This window comes from Lissotriton vulgaris, chromosome 8, assembly GCF_964263255.1.
Source record: "Lissotriton vulgaris chromosome 8, aLisVul1.2, whole genome shotgun sequence".
NCBI classification, from domain to species: domain Eukaryota; kingdom Metazoa; phylum Chordata; class Amphibia; order Caudata; family Salamandridae; genus Lissotriton; species Lissotriton vulgaris.
In genome coordinates, this window is record NC_141696.1 from 305,274,975 (window position 1) to 305,296,714 (window position 21,740).

Here is a 21,740-nt window from a genome sequence, read left to right on the forward strand (position 1 = left end):
TTTTAATTCCACCGTCAAAATCTGAGGAATTTGGTAATTCCCTGTTACTCTTGTAATGTGGAATTACTGATAAATTCTGCTGATCCGCAGGCGGAATTAATCATTTTAATCTGAAATGGTTTTTAAACATAGAGGGACTGCCCTCTTCATGCTGTGCTTAGAAACCACTGCATAACCCGAGGCGCCATTACATACTCTGCAGTGATTAACTTTGAATCACTGCAAAGTATAGAAGGGCGGCGGGCGCCCATAGCACGAGCTATTTTCTCACACAAAATGTGACCTTGCATCCCTTTTTGGACACAAAGGTGCATTTTGAGCTAAGAAAATAACACCAAATACCATTCTGCCCAAAATTCTCTTAGACACAATTCATTCTAGCATTACATTTTTGGATGCAAGAGTGCATTTTGTGGTAAGAAAATAGCTCCGACCCGTCGCGGAATCTGGAAATATTTTAATGCACTTCTGCAAAATCAAACCCAGTGAATTCCACCTACCCCTTAGAAATAACACTATATCAAGGAGGCATTATACTACATTGAGGAGGAAGATACATACGGGGTAGCTGTAATGAGTAATACATTAGTTGCACTAAGTCATCCTGTTCTATATTATTTATCTGTATTTCTATGCCTCTCCTCCGGTTAGAAATAATACATTATCGAGGGTGCACAGACATACGGGGGAGCTGTAATGATTAGTAGAATGAGTTGGATTATCCTACCCTATAGCGGTATACCTCTTCTCCTCCGAGTAGGCACAGATATTTAAATATACTGCTCCCAGAAAGCACAGACATACAGGGGAGCTGTAAAGAGAAGGACATTAGTTGTATGCCCGGTACTTCAGTAGGATGCGGTTGCTGCAAGGTTCCGGCAGGGGATAAGAAGGACGGGATACAAAGTCTAACTTGAAACCAAAATCCCGCCCATGCAAAAAGTTTCAATTGAGCCCTTCTCTACAGCAAGTCATGTCTACAATGGGAACATGGGTGACTTATGGCTGCCCATCCTACTCTAAACACAATGTGCAAAAGCCTGCAGTCCACCTGGCTCAAGGTAGAGTGGCAGAATGGGTAAGTCTGAAAAGGTTTTTACAAATTTAACATTTATCAGATTTATGAGGACTTTTACATTCGTATTGAATCCAATGATAGAAAATGCAGAACTATTAGAAAAATACTTCCAGGACCCAAGAACCTACTGTATCTGTCATCAAACAAAAGGATATTTTCCTGATGATCCTGTACCCACTCTGTATTCAGGAAAGCTTTTTGATGGATGGAAATTGAAAATAAAAAGCAGATTTGCCCGCTCAAAGACAATTATCTTGTCTCCTTCATGCTTTGTGCTTACAAAAGCCTAAAAGGAAAAAAAGAAGAATATAAAAGAAACCGTCAAATGCATTATAACCAATATTGCTTTGAGTTTGCATTTGAGAAAACTAACAAAATATTCTACAAGAATCTCCAAGCACTCAATGAATCAATGATTTGTGATTGTTACAGTATCCACTGTCCTTTATTTGAACACATTATTCTGAATATGCACTTAGAGCGTCCTTTCAGTCTCGTCTAATTTTAAAACTGTAGCAAAAATCTAAAGCAAAAGTAATAACGTGGGTGCATCAAGTTCACAAATACTATATACGTTTTCAGCAAGTACACTAATAAAATTTCAAAACTCCTCAGAGAAAAATAACCCCACACATTTGAGAGAAAAAGTAGGAATTTAAGCATTCGATTTTAAAGTAAAACGGAATACACAAAGCAACTCTTCAGTATGTGTATTTACTAAGCATAGCCCAATCAAATAGGACCTGCCTGTCAAGACTCCACATGTGGTTCAGTGTTCATACTGTTCAGATGTAAGTTTGTTATCTTCCATTCTATTCACTTCAACGCGCTCTAGGATCGAGCAGAGGCGATGTAGAAAGTTTTTAACAGATAACTAAAATATTCCGAGATGGAAAAATGTAACTCTGATGGAGCAGAAGACACAATGGAGCTTAATCACAACATCAACCTGCTTACCCCCAGCCTACAATTTTCATAGATTGTATATAGATATAGCCCTCTTTCCCTGTAGTGGGTGTTGTGTTTACTTGTTCACTGTACCATGCAATGTACCAGCACGCGTCTCGTGCAGCATGTGTATGACGTCAGTGTGTTCTTATCTGGAACGCTGGCAAGGGTAATGACAGTTGGGGAAAGACAGTTACTGCGAGGGCTCTTGGCAGTAAGACGTGCCTTGGTGTCAGTGTACTTTATGAATAAAGCCTTTACCAACTTACCTGTTGTACTGGTCATTACTACAGTGGGTAGTTTGGAACTTGCTCAATTAAGCTTGTTGATTAACTCCCCAAAAACAGAAGATGGGTTTCTAAGCCAGAAAAGTATTCCTATGCCAGGTGATATCATGTGTTTTAATCAGAATTTCAATTTTATTGACACCCGGACTTAAAAATCATAATGGATTTAAACGCATTCATTACTCCTTCAGGGGCATAAAGAAGGCCATTGCAGCCCCTGCAGCCCCCCCCGATTTAGTCCAAAGACAATAAATATCTTTGAGATATGAGAGTCTCAGGGACCCCTCATGTTCTGGGAGGGGGGGGGGGGCAGTGACGGCTCCTCCGCAATGGGGAAGGAGCATTGTTTTATTTTGCATTTGCCGGCTCTGAGCCAGCTCTGCAGAGAGTGGTGGGGCTGAGGCTTGGGGGGTGGAGGAGCGCCACATACACTTCCCAAGTGCTCATGTGGCTTTGACCAGCCGACTCAGGACGGCCAAAACACACATGCGCTCAGGGCAGGAGAAACACCCACAGACTGTCTGGCCTGAGTGGAGCGTCTTTCTAGCATGCTCAAGCCAATCTCTGTGCTGCTCTGCAAAACGATGATTGCATGGGAGTTGTCTCAGGGGCTGCTGCACCAGGAATAGGAGAGGCGACATGAAGCAACGTTGGAGGAGGCTGGCGGCTAAAGGTACTTATTTTATTAAATATATTATTTCTATCCCTGCATTTTGGCACTGAACTCCTTCCCTGTAGTAGAATGGTCACTTCTTGATTGTTATGAAGACTTTCCCACCTCACATTAATAAGGCCATATCTTACATTCCGGTACATCCAGAGATTGGAAGTAAGTTGCTAACTTTAGTACTTTTACATATTCTCCTGCACTCCCAAAAACCCAACCAAAAACGTTTTTGTAGTGTGAATCACCTAGACTTATTTTTAAGTACACTGATCTAAGGTACAATAAAAGGTGCAGGAGAGTTTCTTCAATGGTAAGTGTAAATGTGATTTGCCAGACTTAAACAGGTCTCAGTCATGGAAAGAATGCAGCAAGACACATTGTTCCCCATGACCACAGAGAACACCATGGCAAACTGAGGGAACTGTACACGGGCTAACATGATTGTTGGTCATACCAGACACAGAAAAAGAGGTGCCTTTGGTAACACTCTTTCTGGTGGAGAATCTATCTAACCGTAGATTAATCACTTTAAGAATATTCTCAGCTGCCACACTACATTCAAAAGATTTTTTAGCATAGCCCCAGGGATCCACAAGGAAGCATTGTATAATTCTGTGCTGCCCTAGAAGTGACAACTGGAGCAGAATATAGACGCCCCCTAAGATTTGCGGACAATTTTCTTTCTAGACATTTTCAGAGCTTTCAGAAATTGAGACCAAAAGTAATCAAATGTGCAAGTTTGCACCTTGCAAGATTGGGACCTTTTTGGATGGAAAATGAACCATTCCACAGAACGGGAGCTGGGAGAGTGGGGAGAAGTCTGTAGTTAGATAGAATAACCACCAGAAGAGGCATTGATAAAACACTGTGTGGAGGTGGCACTCACTCTTGACGGGTATATCTAAGCTCAGTGTATGGTAAACGGTGCTCTAGGGAAGGGGAACCACCCTAACCTCTAAATGTGACCCCAAGGAATCAGTTTCAGAAAAACCTCACTGCCCGAGCACACAATAGTAAATTATAACATCCATTTAAATTTATAACATCAACACAATTTCAGTATGGTTGCTCTTTTAATATCTTCAGTTAGAAGTCTAGCCAACACGTGTTTCGTTGTCCCGGGAGTTAACCCATGACTTCCTCAGGGCTGTCTGCAGAAATTAAATCATTCTGAACCTCTGCTCTGGTTATACTTCCGTCCTGTCCAGTAGGTAGAGGGAGTGAAATCCAATCTGCAGAATGCAGAAGCTGTATAAATATGCAAAAAATGTCTAAAATGGTCTCCTTTTCTTGGATGCCTTGTAGTGGATTCATATATTCGGCTGAATGCACAAAGCCGACAGGATGCAGATTGGCGTCTTTTGTGATAGTTTTGTTCACTAGGGCCATACTCAGTGCCCTGTGCTGTTTCATTCTAAACAACGCAACACAAATCGGCGTGAGTGTCAGACTGCTACAAGGCAGCGGATATAGCATCATTTACTTTCTGGGAGAGACATTAGAGATAAGGAAACGATTTTAGACATTTTTCTCATATTTTTACAGCTTCTGGATTCTGCAGATTTAACCACCTGAAGAGGCATTACTGAAGGTAAGTAGCTTGTTCTTCTGATGGATATTTCTAACTGCGACTCCTCAACTTTTGAATAGATAAAACAGTACCTCTAAAGTCGATGGGTCTGAGGATTGACTGCAGAACCCCATTGTAAATAGTTTTGTCATTATCTTGAGGTGAACCATGACTTGCTGCGGCAAGCATGCTTTCAAGAGCCAGTCATCAAGGTAAGGGCAAACTGGTAGATAAGAAGGTATGTTGCAACCACTGCCATCAGATTCCAACAAGGACTGCGGGCGGTCGCGGGCTGGATGACGTCCAACTGTCTCCAGTTGAACGCTAGTAAGACCGAGGTCATGATTTTTGGCAAACAGCCGGAACTTTGGGGAGAGAGATGGTGGCCAGGGGACTTGGGTCTTACACCCACCCCAGTTTCTGAGCTTAAAAATCTCGGGGTCTGGCTGGATCCTTCCCTTGCGTTTGTCTGTCATACCAAACGCACGGCGGCCTGTTGTTTCGGCATCTTACGGGGGCTTCGTCCCGTGCTTACGTTTTTTGATGCCTCTACTAGGCAACTCGTGATCCAAGCCACTGTCATCTCTAGGCTGGATTACGCGAGCTCCCTATTAGTAGGCCTGAATCAGGCAGAAACTGGTCGCCTACAGCAGATTCAGAATGCTGCAGCAAGAGCGGTGGTAGGGCTACCTAGATCATGTCCCACTTCTAGCACCCTGCGCTCGCTGCATTGGCTCCCAGTGGCTCAGCGGATTCAGTTTAAGGTCCTTTGTGTTGCCTATAAAATACTCAAGGGGTCCCCGGCTACAATTCTGTCTAAACTCCTGGTTCACTACATTCCAGCCCGAGCGTTAAGATCTGCTGATTTAGAACTGGCTGCTGTTCCTCGTTTTAAGCGGAGCAGGGCCGGCGGACGCTCCTTTCAAGTCCGCGCGGCGGTGCTTTGGAACTCCCTGCCCCCGGCCATCCGCGCCCTCGGGGATCTGCTTTCCTTTCGCCGGGCGGTGAAAACCTTCCTATTTCCCTAGTTTTAAAATCTCTGTTTTTTTGTTTCGTTGTGTTGTGCTGCTGCCTTGTCGGGCGCCAGGACGCTCCTTCGCTGGAGCATCTGTGCGCCTAATAAAAAACGCATAACATAACATAACATAACATAACATAACATCACCTTCTTGAACAACCAAGGGGGCCCTAGAGAGCCCAAAAGGAAACGAAACAAACTGATAATGCTAGTGACTCATTACTTTCTAAACTTTTACTTATCCAAAGACTTGGGACGCAATAAAGACCTGTAGCGTTACTGGCCCAGAAAGCAGGAATAAGTCTGTGTCCTTGACTTTAAGTAGGAGCAGCCTTTACACAACTTCTCTGTGATGTCCAGCTTGACTTACTGGTGCCAGATTGCCTTTGGGTTCATCAGAGTCCAATCACAATAGGATTTGGACCTACAGCACAACTCCAAACATCTGTGCTCACCTTGTGAGGATCTATCACTTTTTTCTCTAGGTTTAAACTCTGCAGTTTAGGAGGGGACATATTCCTTGCACACTGGAAGGTTACTTAGAGAAATCCTAGTCAACTGATGAGAAAAAGTAGGAGCTAGCTCTGGATACACATACAAAGGCACATTTCACTTGGGTGGTTTCTATATATGGCTCCAGTCGACACTAATGGGGCGGAGCAAAGTCAATGCAAAGCTGTAGGACACCACATATCAGTGCCCAGGGCTATGCTGAAAAAATGTACCAGATCCAGTCTGATGCTTGTGGACATTCTAAAACTATTCATCAGGAATGTGGAGTATAGCAAACAAGTTCACATATACATTATGTGTAGATAACTCAGGGCTAATGCAAGGTGCAGCAAACAGTCTTACACAATCATTGGCCGTATTGGAAGTAGTGCAGCAATTGCAGAATGGAGGCTTACCGTTCTAACACAACCACTTGGTATGGAAAGAAATGCAGTGAATGGAGGGAGCAGTCATACCAACAACATATGATCATTGGTTACAGAGTGTTTCATGCTGTTGTAACGAGACAGAGCTTGCTTGCTTGCAGCAGGACCACTCACTGGATGAAGATTGTTCAGGCTAGCCCGCATTTACAGGCTGCTGGTTTTGGGAGTCTGTGGCTGCAACCTTCTCACAGCTTACCTGACATAGCTAGAAGTTTGTGAACAGGAACTGGGTTTACATTAGAAAGGGGCAATGGCTGGTGTAATAAAAGTTGTAGCCTATGAGTTAATGTGGACATAACGCAAAGAAGATTCGCTTGCAATGCAAGGTGCAGAAAACAGGCTATCAGTCATGGGGCACACAGCATGGGTGCTGTGAACAGAGAGCTTTGGCACATTGGCCTTAGTTTATCATTTGGCATAGGAAGAAGTGTAGTGAATGCAGTGTACCGCAGGCATGCTGGTCTCAAAGAAGCAGAGACAGGGGTATTCTAATAATGGTAACCGTATAAAGCACTCCATCTTCAGTGATCAATAACAGATCAAATGAAGGTCGGAATAGGTATTAGAGACTTAAGATTTTGGCACACATGGAGTCTCCAATTTCCTCACAGTTAGTGAATGAATGATTCACAAGCTAGCGCTGAATAGAACACGTCCTCGCCTCATAGGGTCATCCACCTCCTAGATGTTTCAGCAACAGAGTTTTTCCTCACTATTTGTGGTATATAGTTCTTACCCACAGAAGAGAGACAACCTAGTTTGTGGTCTGAGTCCTCCCTTTTGTTTACACTGATGTGCAGAGTTTCAGTGGTAAGCTTTACTCCAGCCCAGGGACAGCTAACCATATGCAGCCCCCAGTCAGATTTCAAGATAAGCCAATACTTTGGGGGGGAGCAAATGAAAATAAATTGCCTTTCGCTTGTATTGTGCCAGTTTGTAATGACAACCAGTTTCAGCTACAATATTTATCCTGAGATTGTAGTCATTCCAGCAACACAAGCAGAGGATCAACGGGTTGGGCAAGTAGCTCCTCTTCAGCATATGAGGCACGTAACATGACCTTATCTTTTGCCCATTGATTTGTATAGGTGTTGCTTACATTGGGTGACAGGCTGTCTTCAGAAATTAGTTTGGCCAATTATTAATACCAACAAAAAATCTATGCTTCTACTTCATTCAGGAGGAGCACTAAAATTAGAGAATTGCAACTGTGTTTTACAAAACACTCTATAGGGATGGGGAATAAAATGGGAAAGGATAAATGGCAATCTAACTACCACTAACCCTCTGGAGCACTGTACAGATATAGGGATTTAATACACGCAAGGATGCTCCTCCAATACGGGTATCCTACTTTACATGTACCTCAGGGCTCTCATACATGCTACAAATGAAATAGGAGAGAATGTTGTGTACCCCATTCCACGAGCTGGTGAGCTCATTGACCAGCTTAGACCTGCCAACATCTTCAGCATGTTTATTCTAATGCAGGGGTACTGGCAGAATACTATAACCAAAGGGGCACTAGAGAGGTCAGCGTTCTCAACACCAGAAGAGCACCACCAGTTCCATGGCATGCAGTTTGGGATGAAGAACACCCCTGCTACATTCCAGAGGTTGGTCAACCAGGTTCTGGCTGGGTAGGAGAATTTCAGTGCCACTTACCTTGACGACATTGCAGTCCTCCGCTCCAGGTAGGAGGACCATTTGTACCATCTTCAGGGGGTGTTGAAGCCCCTGCAGACAGCAGGCCTAACTATCAAGGTTTAGTGCCAGATAAGGCAGGGGTCTATGGTTTACTTGGGACCCCAGGTAGGGGTGGCAAGGTGCAACCCTTCCAGGCAAAGATGGATACCGTTCTGGCTTGGGCACCCCTAAAAACCCAGACACAGGTAAGAGCCTTTTTAGGTCTCACCGGGTACTACAGGAAATTCGTCAAGGGGTATGGCACCATTGTTGCCCGCTGGACAAAGTTGACTTCCAAGAAACCGCTCCATCAGGTGATCTGGACAGAGATATGCCAGACTGCTTAGAAAAACCAAAGGAGGCCATATGCACATCGCCCGTATTACTGGCTCCTGAGTTCTCCAAAGAATCAGTGGTGCAGACTGACGCCTCAGAGTATGGTGTGGGAGCCAAAGAGGGCCTAGATCAACTTGAAGCCTTCATTAGCAGGAGGTTACTTCCCAGGGAACAGAGGTGGAGCGCAATGGGAAGAAAAGCTTTTGCAGTGGTCTCGGTGCTTAAGAAGCTAAGACCCAACTCGTTTGGGACTCTCTACCAGGATCGGACAGGTTACAGGCCCAACAGATGGTTAATGCAGATATGGTCTGAGAATCCTAAACTGTTGAGGTGGTCCATTTCACTACAGGGAATGGACTTTACAGTGGAACAAAGCCCTAGAACAGAACATGCCAACACTGATTTCCAGGTTCTTCTGCCTCAGTGATAAGAACTCCTAACAGGTTTGGTAGCTCTCCCCATTTTCAGGTGTGTGTGTGGGGGGGGGGGGACATGTTAGACCTGGCATTTTTTGGTGTGGTTTTCCCTGTCTTTTTGCCTCTGACCACCTGCTTTTGACTGTGTGCTGCATTTCATTTTTGCTGGTGTTAGGACTGCCGTCCAGTGCTGAAGTGCAAGTACTCCTTGTCGAAGATGAAATAATTGGTTTCTCCATGATCGGCCTATTTGATTTCCTAGTAAGTCCCTAGTACAGTGCACCAGGTATACCCAGGGCCTGTAAATGAAATGCTACTAGTGCACTGATTGTGCCATCCATATGAATAGCCTTGCAAACATGTCTCAGACCTGCTACTGCAGGGTCTGTGTGTGCAGTTTTCAACAAACCTTCCCTTTGTAAGGCACCCCAAGGTAGTCCTGTTGGCAGGGTGCAGTGTAGGACCTTTAATGTTGTGTTTCTCATGTCCTGGTAGTGAAATACTTCTAACTTTGTTTTTCACTACAGCAAGGCCCATCTCTCCCACAGGTTAGCATTGGAGCTGCCTTGTAACATCTTACAAGTGTAACTGCCAATTGGGAACTGATAGAAAATTTGAGTTTGGCGTCTCTGTACTCAACTTAAAAATATCTATTTTAGTGCAGTTAGTTTTTAAATTGCAGATTGGAAAATGTCACTTTTAGAAAGTTAAAAGCACAAAGAGAACAGATGATGGGCGGAGTGCTGAACACATCAAATATTCAGTCACAGATCTGAGTTTAATCCAATTCAGTTTGGACCCAGCATTATGTAAATCAGTCTTGACCGCTCCCCATGGGATCCGTCCAAACTGAACTGCCAGGCTAGGTCCCTCCTACACCGGAAACAAGCATCCTGGGACCAGATTCAAGGTATCGCCCCTCATCAGCCAGGCTAGCTTGAATTCAGTGGCACAGTGAGCTTAGGACGCACACCTGGGAATACTCTTCCCACTTAGGGGGACAAAAGCAAAAAAACTGATGATGGACGGAATGCTGAACAAATATTCACCCCCAGTCACAGATCTGTGTTTAATCCAGGTTCTTTGCTAAAATTGCTTGATTTGTTCAGCATTCCGTCCATAATCTGTTCTTTTCGCACTTTTAGAAAGTTGGCATTCTCTTACTTTAACCATTCTGTGCCTCTGCTGTCTCTGAATACATGTCTGGGTCAGAATACACAGGCTGTTTGTGCACCCACTCTAGACAATCACACTTAGGGAGCTGAGGTCTGCCTGAGCTAGAGTGATACCTTGAATCTGGTCCCAGGATGCTTGTTTCCTGGCAGAATGTACTTAACCCTGGATAGCTGTCAGGAGAGGCTGTCCCTTTGCTCTTTGCTTTGTCGAGTTGGTCTGCTGCTTGCTTCTTCTGTCTTGGAGTCAAAGGACTTGACTTTGCTTTTTACATCCTGCTTCCAAGGTTCTCCGTGGGCTTGAGCTGAGCTTGCCTCATGTTGAGAAGTCTCAGGGGAATTAAAGACTTCACCTGAAACCCCTGGGTTACTCTGCTGAGAAGGCCTTCTTGCCAAATGTTGCCAATTCCAGTTCCTGGGCCCTTGGAAGTGAGTTCGGGGTGCTACTAAGAATAACCCAAGGCATCAACCCCCATCGACTTTGGAACTGGTGACCATTTGCAACTCTAACGCCATGCCGCTGCCTACATCGGAGCTGCGGGAGTGAAAGATTTAAATTTGATACTCCCTACCAGGACATGGGAAGCCTATTTTGATCAAAATGCTTGATATCTAGCATGGAAATTGGGAAACAGAAATCATGCTAAATTATGGGAAAAACCTCTTGATACAGAGGAACCCCGGTATGCAACAACCTCCGAATATGATCCTTCAAACCCCTTTGCCTGGAGATGGCATTTAATAAAACAGAAATACAGAGGGCAGTTTATGACTTACCGTCTGGCAAAGCAGTAGGCCCAGACTCTATACCCTTGGAGTTCTACAAAACATTTTTAGCCGAGATAGAAGAAGAACTGTATGAGCTGACTGTAAATGTACAAAAGGGTGCGATACCACCGGAGTCATGGTGAGATGCAACCATGATAGTCTTTCTGAAAAAAGACAAGCCCGCAACCAATCCTGGATCTTATAGGCCGATAAGCCTAATGAACAGCGATGTGAAAATCTACTCAAAGATGCTGGCAAATAGGCTAGGAGCAGTAATTGGTAAGATCGTCTCCCCATGGCAGCACGGGTTTGTACCTGGGAGAGGAACAGCGGAACATGTCAGAAGAGTGCTTACGTTATTTGATGGCACGGCATCCTCACAAGACCCTATGGCGCTGATCCTCTTAGATGCTGAGAAGGCATTTGATAGGGTCTCGTGGGGATTTCTCTGGGCTGCGCTGGAGAAGCTGAACTTGGGGGAGCGCTTTGTGGGAGCTCTGAAAGCCTTATACAACAACCCAAGAATAAGAGTTAGAACCATGGGGGAGCTGAGTGGCATAATAGATATTGGACGAGGAACCAGGCAAGGGTGTCCCTTGTTCCCCGCTACTCTTCCCTCTATATATAGATACATTCATTAGGAGGATAGAGCAGAATAGAAACATTCTGCCCATAGTACTGAATAGGCATGAAACTAAAATACTAGGATATGCGGATGACTTGGCTATAACATCAAGCGAACCAATGTCAGCCCTAAGTGAAATAGAACAGGAAGCGGCTGCATTTGGAAGACTGTCGGGGTACAAATTAAATGTAAACAAAACCCAAGTAGTAATAAACCAGGAAATATCTTTAGTCGATCCAAGAGTGGTAGAGACAGCAGTATATCTGGGGGTTCGTATAACCTCAGACCTTTCCAAAGTGGTATCTAAGAACTTAAGCCCCATTATAGATAAGGCCAAAATTGATTTTTACAAACTGAACAACCTACACCTAACAACAATTGGATGTTGCAACGTTATCAAAATGGTGTTTATGCCAAAGGTGCTTTATTTATTTAGAACCATTCTGCTGTCCTTTAATAATAGCTGGTTCAGAGAGCTAGAAAAGGTGACAAATCGATTTATCTGGGCCAAGGGTAAAACACGCCACAGCCAAAAGTTTCTATCACTGCCAAGGGAAAGAGGTGGGCTGGCGCTACCAGACTTTAAGACATATTATTGGGCAACGGTCCTACAATACATCAGAGGTATGTTGGGGGGGGGAGCGTTTTAGACAGATGGAGAGGGAGAGATGGTGTCCCAGACGTATATGAATTAGTAGTGAAAAACTTTAATCAATGGCTACTCACATATGAGGAGAGGAGTTATCACAAAAAAGTAAGGTTTAAGACCTTGGTGGCCGCAAGATCAGTCTGGTCTGGGATAAGGAGAAAATTAAAACTAGGGAGAATGAATTATTATACCCCTTTGTATGGGAACCCATCACTGCCGGGGGTATTTCATGACCCAGTTATGAAGGGCTGGGATGTATTGGGGGCTAAAACTATCGGGGACCTTATAGGGGCACCCAGACTAATCTCTTTTGAGCAGGCACAACGCTTCTATATCCTAGGGCGTAGAGACTTCTTTAAGTACCTACAAGTGAGGTCAGTTCTGATAAAGAAACAGGGAGGAGACATGAATTTTCAAAGAATCGAATTGCTGGAATGTGTAAGGGATGAAGGGGGAACCTCCATCTCGCAATTATACAAAGAAATTTGTAAACATAAAAAAGACGATTGTGAAAGAATGTATGAGAAGTGGAGAGGCAAATTAGGTCTAACAGGAAATGAGGAAGAGAGGTCATTAAAACTATCAAACTCGGTCTTAAGTGTAGCCAATTTACAATCTCAACACTACAAGACTATGTTCGAACTCTACTGTACTCCTCATAAAATAGCTCAATGGGGGGGGAATAGCGGGGGAATCTGTCCGAGATGCCAATCCACGCAAGCAGATACAATACACATGTTTGCATCATGCCCCTCTTTGGATATATATAAAAAATCTTTGGAACAATTTTTTGCCGACTCTCTGGGGATACATTTAACTTTGACAGATGAAGTTATGATTTTGGGTGTAGCGAGGACAGGTGTAGATGTTCTTCACCATGAGTTTTTGTATTTAGCTATGACCCGTAGTAGATTATGTATAGCTACACTTTGGAAGGATCCTAACCCCCCAACATTACAGCAATGGATCTCACGCGTACTGGCGATAAATATTTTTGAAATGGGCTTGTATGAAAAAAGAGGGAGAGAAAAAAAAGAGGCCAGTCGGAGGATATGGGCCCCAATAATTGAATGGAAAAGGAGACTGGGAAAGCTTTAAGATGAATTAAGGGGAAAGCCAGACGCAATTAAGACTAAGATATTTCTTAATGATGGTCTTCTATTATTTCTGAGACAATTTCTTTTTCTCTTCCATCTGTTAGCCTATCTTACCCAGTCTAAAACTCTTTGTGTGTTTTTTGGGGGAAAAAAATAGTATATTTGTTTCAAACCGGATGATAATGCTTTCTGAATTGTAAGATAAAATTCTTTTTATAATTCTTTTTTTTTTTCCCCTGTTTCTGTTTCTCTGGCAATATATGATGAAACTGTAAATCTGATGTTGATGGAAAAATAAAAAAATATTTAAAAAAAACAACAAACCCCTTTGCCTGGCAGGACAGTATTCTGGCCACAATTGAGGAATTGGCACTTGGAATCACTGATATATTGATCCATACACTATCTAAACACAAAAATTTTGATCACAAAGATATCAACTTCCTACGCTTAAGTAATAAAACCATAAATATCAAGAACAAAAATATTGTAAAAAAATATTGATTTTTAACTTATATTGTGAAAAAAATCACAATTATTTATTCCAAAAGAACGAATTAGGAGCACTCTGCGGTTCTTGAATGGATAGGTGCATGCCTGTGGAGCCAACAAATAATTGGCCAGCAAGGAACCAAAAAGAGCAAGGCAAGCCTCGGTACAAAAGAAAATGGTAATGGAGTGTTTCCATGTAAATGGCATTGAGAAAGACAAGGTGTTGTTGAAACAAGTCTGGCGATCCCAAATAAATTGACATTTTTGACCCGCTGAGTGAGAGTAATTCGTTCTTTTGGAAAATTGTTTAGATATATAGATATATCTACCAGTCTCTCCCTCCAACAGGAAAAAAGTGTGACCATGCTTGTGGGGACTTAAAAGCGGATTTATTTGTTGTCAGTGCACAAGCATAAAAAAGGGTCCCTGAAACGCTCGGCAGACGCGTTTCTTCTTCAAATGATTCCTCAGTGCCTGTTTCAGTTGTATTCTTGTAAGGGGTCCATTTCTGTGGTGGTTTAACAGCGGTGACCACTCCCAGTCACATGATCACGCCCCTCCTCTGCCTCTCAGGTGCGAAGCTCCTTGTGCTGTGCCTGCTCCCCTACTGCATGCTGGTCATCGTAGTTCGCCGCAGGGACCCAAGCAGTGAAGGGACCCGCTGAACACCAAGTGATGCTTTCAACTGCCGCTGCTGGATGGAAAACAGGTAAAGTCCTCCTAGGTCCCCCTTGTCAGGCAGACCCATACTGCCTCTCTCCCCATGCGCTGATCCAGCATCGGGGGGAGCGGGGGCGACGCGAATGCTGTGTCCAGCAAAAAAACAAAGTTAGCAGGAAAGTTATATATATATATATATATATATATATATATATATATATATATATATATATATATATATATATATATTTCACTCCACGAGTGCCGGGAGAGATTCCAAGGCTGTCAGGGCGGTCCGAGTCCCAAAGCCGGCACTTTGTGAATATCCGCTCCCAGGTTCCAAAACTTTTGAAAGAACCCCTCGGACACCTCGAGTGCTTTAGCTTGAGTTTATTCAGCATAGGGAATAACGACGCGTTTCGGGGATGAACCCTTGATCACGCTCATAGACAAACAGTGCCACCATGTTTAAATACAACTCAACACCTCACGTGATTTTTACCAACAACTGTGGCGGCCATCTTTTAGCGTGCAATTCAGCAAGGCAACACGTAGTTTTTACATGTCTAATTCTGTGACAACATCATTACATGTCTCAACCACAAATCATACTGCATGTGATGCGATTACATTCCCGCTGTGTGTGGCTGTGACATTGGTATTTGTCATTGTTTTGCCCCAGTGGGCTAGTCACATTGAATAAGTCTCGCCCTAGTGGGCATTTCACAGTTCATATGTCATCATAATCCATATTAGAATTTCTACGTGTTCATGATGTTTTGTAGGCCTCGATCTTCTAACCATCAGTTGTCCTTATAAGTTACAGTGCTCATAACAATCTGAAATTAAAAACATGACAATATTTACACTTTAGCAAACTGTGTTCAGACTTCAGATCACATCACTCATATAGATGAATTGCTAGCTCCTCAGTAATATTCAGCCCATTAGGAGCAAGGCTTTCCAACTCAACAATGTATTTTGATTCCAATTTGCGCATTGATAGCTCACGGTTCCCCCCTCTCACACCGAGATCGACACTGTCAATCACCACTATTCGCACCTGGTTTTCGTCACTGTAGTGGTATTCCGCAAAGTGGCGAGAAACAGGATACTGCCTGTTGGTGTTTTTTATGGCTCTTAAATGCTCCAGCACACGTTTCTTGGCCTCGTGCTTTGTGCTGCCAATGTACCATTTCTGACAGGGACAGATGAGAACATATATACAGTGTGTGGTGGTACAAGCCAGATTCTTTTTTATCACAAATTCCCTGTTGAGATTCGGTATCAGCAAAGTTTGACAATCTATGCTATTCTTACAAGCTTTGCACTTTTTACAACAGCGAAAACCAGCCGGTTTTCTACTGTTGGAGACATCCCTAGATCTCACATGGTTATGGCTCAGTTCATCTCTCAGAGTTTTACTTTTTCTAAAAGTAACCTGAGGATTACTGCTCAAGTTGGTACTCAAGTGAGTATCTGTTAACAACACATGCCAGTGTTTTTTTAAAATGTGTCTTACAGAGTTCGCCTGTCCTGAGAAAGTGGTGATAAATCTCACAGTGTCCTTTTCTTTGTTATCTTGCACTTTGGGATACAAAAGGTCATTTCTTTTTAAAGATTTAACCCTGAGCTTGGCTTTATTGATGAGGTTATTGCTATAGCCTCTCTCAAGGAATCTTTTGCACATAATTTCTTGTTCCAGTTCAAAAGAGGAGTCATCGCTACAATTTCTTTTTGCACGTAGCAACTCCCCATATGGGATGCTGCGTATCAAATTGGAGGGGTGGCTGCTCTCGGCATTCAGAATGCTGTTACCGGCTGTGTTCTTCCGGTACAGTTTAGATGTAATTTGATCGCCCTTCACTTCTACCAGAACATCCAAGAATTCAATAGATTTCCTACTGATGTTGCTGGTGAAATGCAGATTTAAATTGTTATTGTTCAGCTCAGTTATAAAGGATGTTACAGTCTCTTCCGTACCCCTCCAAATGAAAAAAATGTCATCGATATAGCGCAGCCACAGGGCAATGTTGGAAAATTCAGCCATCACCATGGCAACCCGCTCCTCCCACCAGCCCATGAAAAGATTCGCGTAGCTGGGGGCGAAGCAGGTTCCCATGGCCGTGCTCTGTGACTGTCTATAGATGTCCTCATCAAAATAAAAGAAATTATTGGTCAAACAGATTTTGATCATTTTTAACAGCATTTGTGAATGATGGTAATAAGTTATGGATCTTGTTTTGAAGAAATGCTGTATAGCTTCTAGCCCGAGATCATGTTTAATGCAGGTATATAGGCTGCTAACATCAAGTGAGACCAGTAAGAAATCTTTTTCCCAATGCATTCCATCAATTACCGTCAGAAAGTGTGTTGTGTCTTTTAGGTATGAGGGCAATGCAATGACATACGGTCTTAAAAAGTAATCGATAAACCTAGAAGTGTTTTTCAACAAAGATCCTATTGAAGAAACTATGGGTCTCCCTGGAGGGTCTACCATGTAATATATATACATACACACACATTCAAAAGTAGAAAAACATCTTTTATACATAAAAAATAATACCTAAATTAGTGTTTACCATAGGACAAAACAAATAAAAATAATTCAAACTAAACCAACCAATGAAATACCAACTATAAACCACTTTAACCAATGCAATCAAACAAACAATTAAATCAACAATATAAAAGGCATGCTAATTTACTCAAGTAACTACTTCAAAAACAACAAACGCTGAAAGACAAGGAAACTTTGGTAAATGTTCTCACCAACATTTCAACTCATCAATAAACAACTACCTTTGCAAGAAAGATATAATAAAGTACACATAAATTAATACCAAAGTATAAACTCAACCAAATAGCAACCAAAAAGAAACCCAACAACCTCAACGCCTACAACTCAACAACAAATTAACATTTAAAATAAAAACCTCCCAATGTTCGTAGACAAAACCATATAAAGGAAATAAAAAACACACACACAAAACACAACACTACCAAAAATATGTATACATAACAGTAAATCATCAAACTATAACAAACATAACTTAATTTAACATTACATAGCAACACATTACTATAAAAACCGTACAACCATGCAAAACTACAAACCAGTGAAAAACAATATCAATACATCTAAGTATCCAAGAACCCACAAACAACACTATAACTACCTTCAAGATCTCCCCCCTAAATCCCCTCTGCCCTCAAAACCCTTAAATAATCCTGAAAAAAGAACTTGCCTGTTCCGACGAACACCGCAACCTGGTCTCGGGAAAACAGACTAAAAAGAACACAAATAGATTACAGAATAGCAGGTAAAAAAAAGCCTGCTAAATGAAAGTAAATAAGATTATATCCCCATAGAAATGAATGAGACAAATTCGCAGAAATGATGAATAAATGTTTTAAAATATTCACACGTGAAACAAAAGATATTGTGATAAAAAGTAAAAAGTAAAAAAAAATACAAAAAAAAAATCGATTAAGTGTAAATTATTAATTAGTAAAAAATATATACACTTATTTAATGTATACATATAGAACAAAGGTTCAAATGATGTAGATATGTATATAAAACAAGTAAAAAATGTTTTTAAACCGTGTTGAATTTTTGAAAATTTAAGTCAAAATATACATTGCACAATATGTAAATATAATTTACATTTTTTCTAAGAAAACAATGTTTAAATTACTTACCTTTACAAAAAAAATCATTTAAAATATTTAGCAATAAAAATTTCGAAATACTCAAACTGAAAAAAGAAATAACATTTTTTAAAATGTGTGACATGACATTTATGATACAAAGCAATGTTATTGATATTGTTAAACGCACAAACTATTATTCTATTATAATATTCATGAACAGCAATACTAAAAAAAAATGCAAATATTCCTACTACACACAAATAAAAATAAAATAAGTCATATTAAAAAATATAAAATTAAATAATCACACTCCAACATAAACCATTTGTAAAAAATAATTACATAGATGACAATTACTATTCAAATTCCAATCCAACCATCTTGGAAAATGTTGCACACTAAAGGGGTTATATGGTTGTAGTTAAAATACAAGACTGTTAACCCAATTTCAAAAAAGATGCCAGAAGTCCACCCAGAGTTATGCTTACACAACCCTTTCATAGAAACTCAAAGACATATGGATATATTCTCAGTATAAATGGTAAGTCAAATCATGAAAAGTACACAACATAATCAATGGAGCCATATCATATAGCAAGGTAGTAATAAGACCACGACCCATGCTTCTATTTACTGTGTAATGTTTGCAGTCATGATCATGAACATTGACAAAGTCCATCACCAAAAAGCACAATACCATAACCAGTGGCTTTTTGTAAACGGTGAAATGGTTAATTACGGTCTGCAAACAAAGTTCTTGTACCGTATCAAGTAAAAACCTACCATCACATAGGGCATTATGATCTGGCATGACAACTTCCAGTATGGTACTCAAATAAGAAATGTATAATACCATTTAAGGACTAAATACAAGAAAAAAAACCTCTCAAAACAGGATTTTCATTATAGCCTAAGAGTACAATATTAAAAATCTCTATTCATCAATTTCCTCAAACCTTTTTATAATTGGCCCAGTCCAGTCAAGCCTCCTACTTCCTCCTTCAATCACCACAGGAATAGTACAGATGGCATGGAAGTGCACCCAGGTCAGAGGACTAGTGAAAAAACCCAACCTCAACCCGGCTATTATGGCTAATTACCGCCCGATCTCCCTTTTACCATGGGTGAGCAAGCTGCTTGAGAAGCACATCAATTCCATTCTGGTTAACTACCTGGAGTCTGATAACCTACTCCATGACTCTCAAGCAGGCTTCCGCCCCAAGCTCGGGACAGAGGTCACCCTGTTGGCAGTAACTGAGTCAGCTCAGGGGTACATGGATCAAGGCGGCACTACGGCAATTATGCTGCTGGACCTTAGTGCCGCCTTTGACACCGTGGACCACATCTTGCTTTCTCGTATAAGACACCTCGGCGTCACAGGACAGGCCCTCACCTGACTGCAATCCTTCCTAGAAGGCCGGATGTTTCAAGTTTCGGAGGGTGCCACTCAATCCAAACCTTGGCCCCTCAATTGCGGGGTCCCCCAGGGTTCCTCCCTAAGCCCAACCCTTTTTAATATTTATATGGAGCCTTTGGCAGAGATAGTGCGCCCTTTTGGCTTTGAAATTGTTACCTACGCAGACGACACCCAATTAGTGGTAGCGCTTAACCATTCAGAGGGCACGTCTAGCAATCTGGACAGCTGTCTGGAAGCAATACCCAACTGGATGGCACTCTCTCATTCGAAACTAAACGGGGACAAAACGGAGCTGATTTTCCTGGGAAAGTCCCCAACGCCCAGAGCCACCATTGATTGGCCGACCTGCATGGGCACCCCACCAGCACCCAAAGATCAGATTAAAAGTCTTGGAATATGGCTCGACAACACCTTAGGCTTCAACCAGCAAGCCTCCAAACTCTCTGCCACCTGCTTTGGCCTGATGAGGATGCTGAGGAAAATTCTACCTCTCCTCCCTTTTCAGGCTCAGAGGAATATGGTGCTGGCAATCATCCTGTCCCGCCTTGACTACAGGAACACCCTCTACCCGGGCGCTCCGGTGAGCTCCATCAAAAAACTTCAGGTCACCCAGAACGCGGCTGCACAACTCCTCCTGGGACTTCCCCAGAGACATTCGGGGTCAGCCGCTATGAGAAAACTCCACTGGCTGCTTATACAGGCCAGGATTAAATTCAAGGCGATGTGCAGAGCCCATAAAGCTATGTGGCAGAAAGGCCCTGCAATGATCTGTTCCCTAGTCACCCCATACCATCGCCCGAGATCTCAACGCTCCAGTACTACTTTTCTGGCATCAACTAGGAAAATCAAACAAGCTAGATGGGGAGGCCGTTCCTTCTCCTGGAACGCTGCCTCTGACTGGAACTCCTTGCCCCTCACCCTGTGTAGCGAACCAGATCCTCAAGTTTCGCAAACATCTGAAAATATTACACTTTCAGTAACCCCTCAGGCTGACGGCATCCCCTGCCCACCCGTCCTTAGCGCTACGAGACCTCCGGGTATTAGTAGGCTTTATAAAACCCCATTTCATTTCATTTCCTGCATTGAAATGGGATTTTTAGAGTTGAGATCTTCATTAGCAGCTGCTGTTTTAAAGAACATATCTTTTTGACACTTCCTGCGTACATAGTTTCAAACAAAACCAAAAGAGATGCTTTGCTGCCCATAAACAGTTCATTTTTAACTCACTGTAGTTCCTGCCTCTGCTGCAGTGCTGTGTGACTGCGGAGGAAAGATATGGACTCTGAAGGCTCAAACCAATATCTCCCTATTCTTAAATGTATACCCCAGCACACATAAAATTCAACTGGTATTTTCCAATGTAAATCACACATAAATACAATAAATCAATCTGTTGATTTTCTCTATTTCTCTTTCTTATCTCTTTTATTTGATATTCAAGCCTTCAGTAAGTGAAACAGTTCCCAAGCCAACACGTGTTTCGTCATCACAGTATAGTTGTACATACGACTTGTTCACGGCTGAATAGATTCACTGTATTGTGGTTTGAAGTCTGGCGATAATTCCAAGCAACACTAATCCTGTGGCGTGAGGCAAAATTCCAATAAGGAATGCTGGGCAAGTTCCTGATATTTTCACAGTTCTCTGTAAATCGAGTTTCCAAATGTGCAGAACTGGGAAGAGTGAGCCGCCGATACGCGAACTCGCCTCCTCACGCCGGACTCCAAATGCAACTCTAATTGTTCAATGTGTTGTGGTTCACTTAGCTAAGCAAGGATAGTGCAAACATTCACATCCCTCCCAGAAGTACCTTCATTAGGGAACTGGTTTGTTTGGGTCACATCACTCAATTGTTATCTGTTCCGCCACCAACAATTTCATTAAAGTATCTTTGCATATCTACTGTGAAGTCTCCAATCTCCGCCAATACAGGGAGGTTCACAACTCTTAGCCTCGCTTCACTTCTGCGTTTTCCAAGCTGTTTAACTTTAGCCTTAAGGAGGGATATCTTGGCAACAGGGCAGGCCTCAAATTACTATCTTCCATGGCTCTGAGTGTTATCTTCCAATAAATTGTATGTCATACATCATGCGCTTCAGTTGTCCAACTTCATGGCGGTCAGTGAGATGTGGCTGTAGAGTAATTCATGAGGAGACCTATGTTTTTCACAGTGCTTAGCATCTCTAGTAAAGTGGCCATAATTAGCATCTCACCCTTTGACAATGAGGGCCCTCTGTTCTCTGGACATTCTGTATTTTC

The 21,740-nt window shown here is 42.3% G+C and overlaps 1 protein-coding gene across 1 annotated transcript in view; it reads right to left on the bottom strand.

The window, feature by feature from the left end:
- Positions 1 to 21,740, bottom strand: part of GBE1 (1,4-alpha-glucan branching enzyme 1) — a 594,445-nt gene that overhangs the window by 117,804 nt on the left and 454,901 nt on the right. The window contains exon 12 of the mRNA XM_086934076.1: positions 1,234 to 1,364. Coding sequence (XP_086790202.1) covers positions 1,234 to 1,364 — 131 coding nt within the window. The remainder of the gene's footprint in view (positions 1 to 1,233; positions 1,365 to 21,740) is intronic.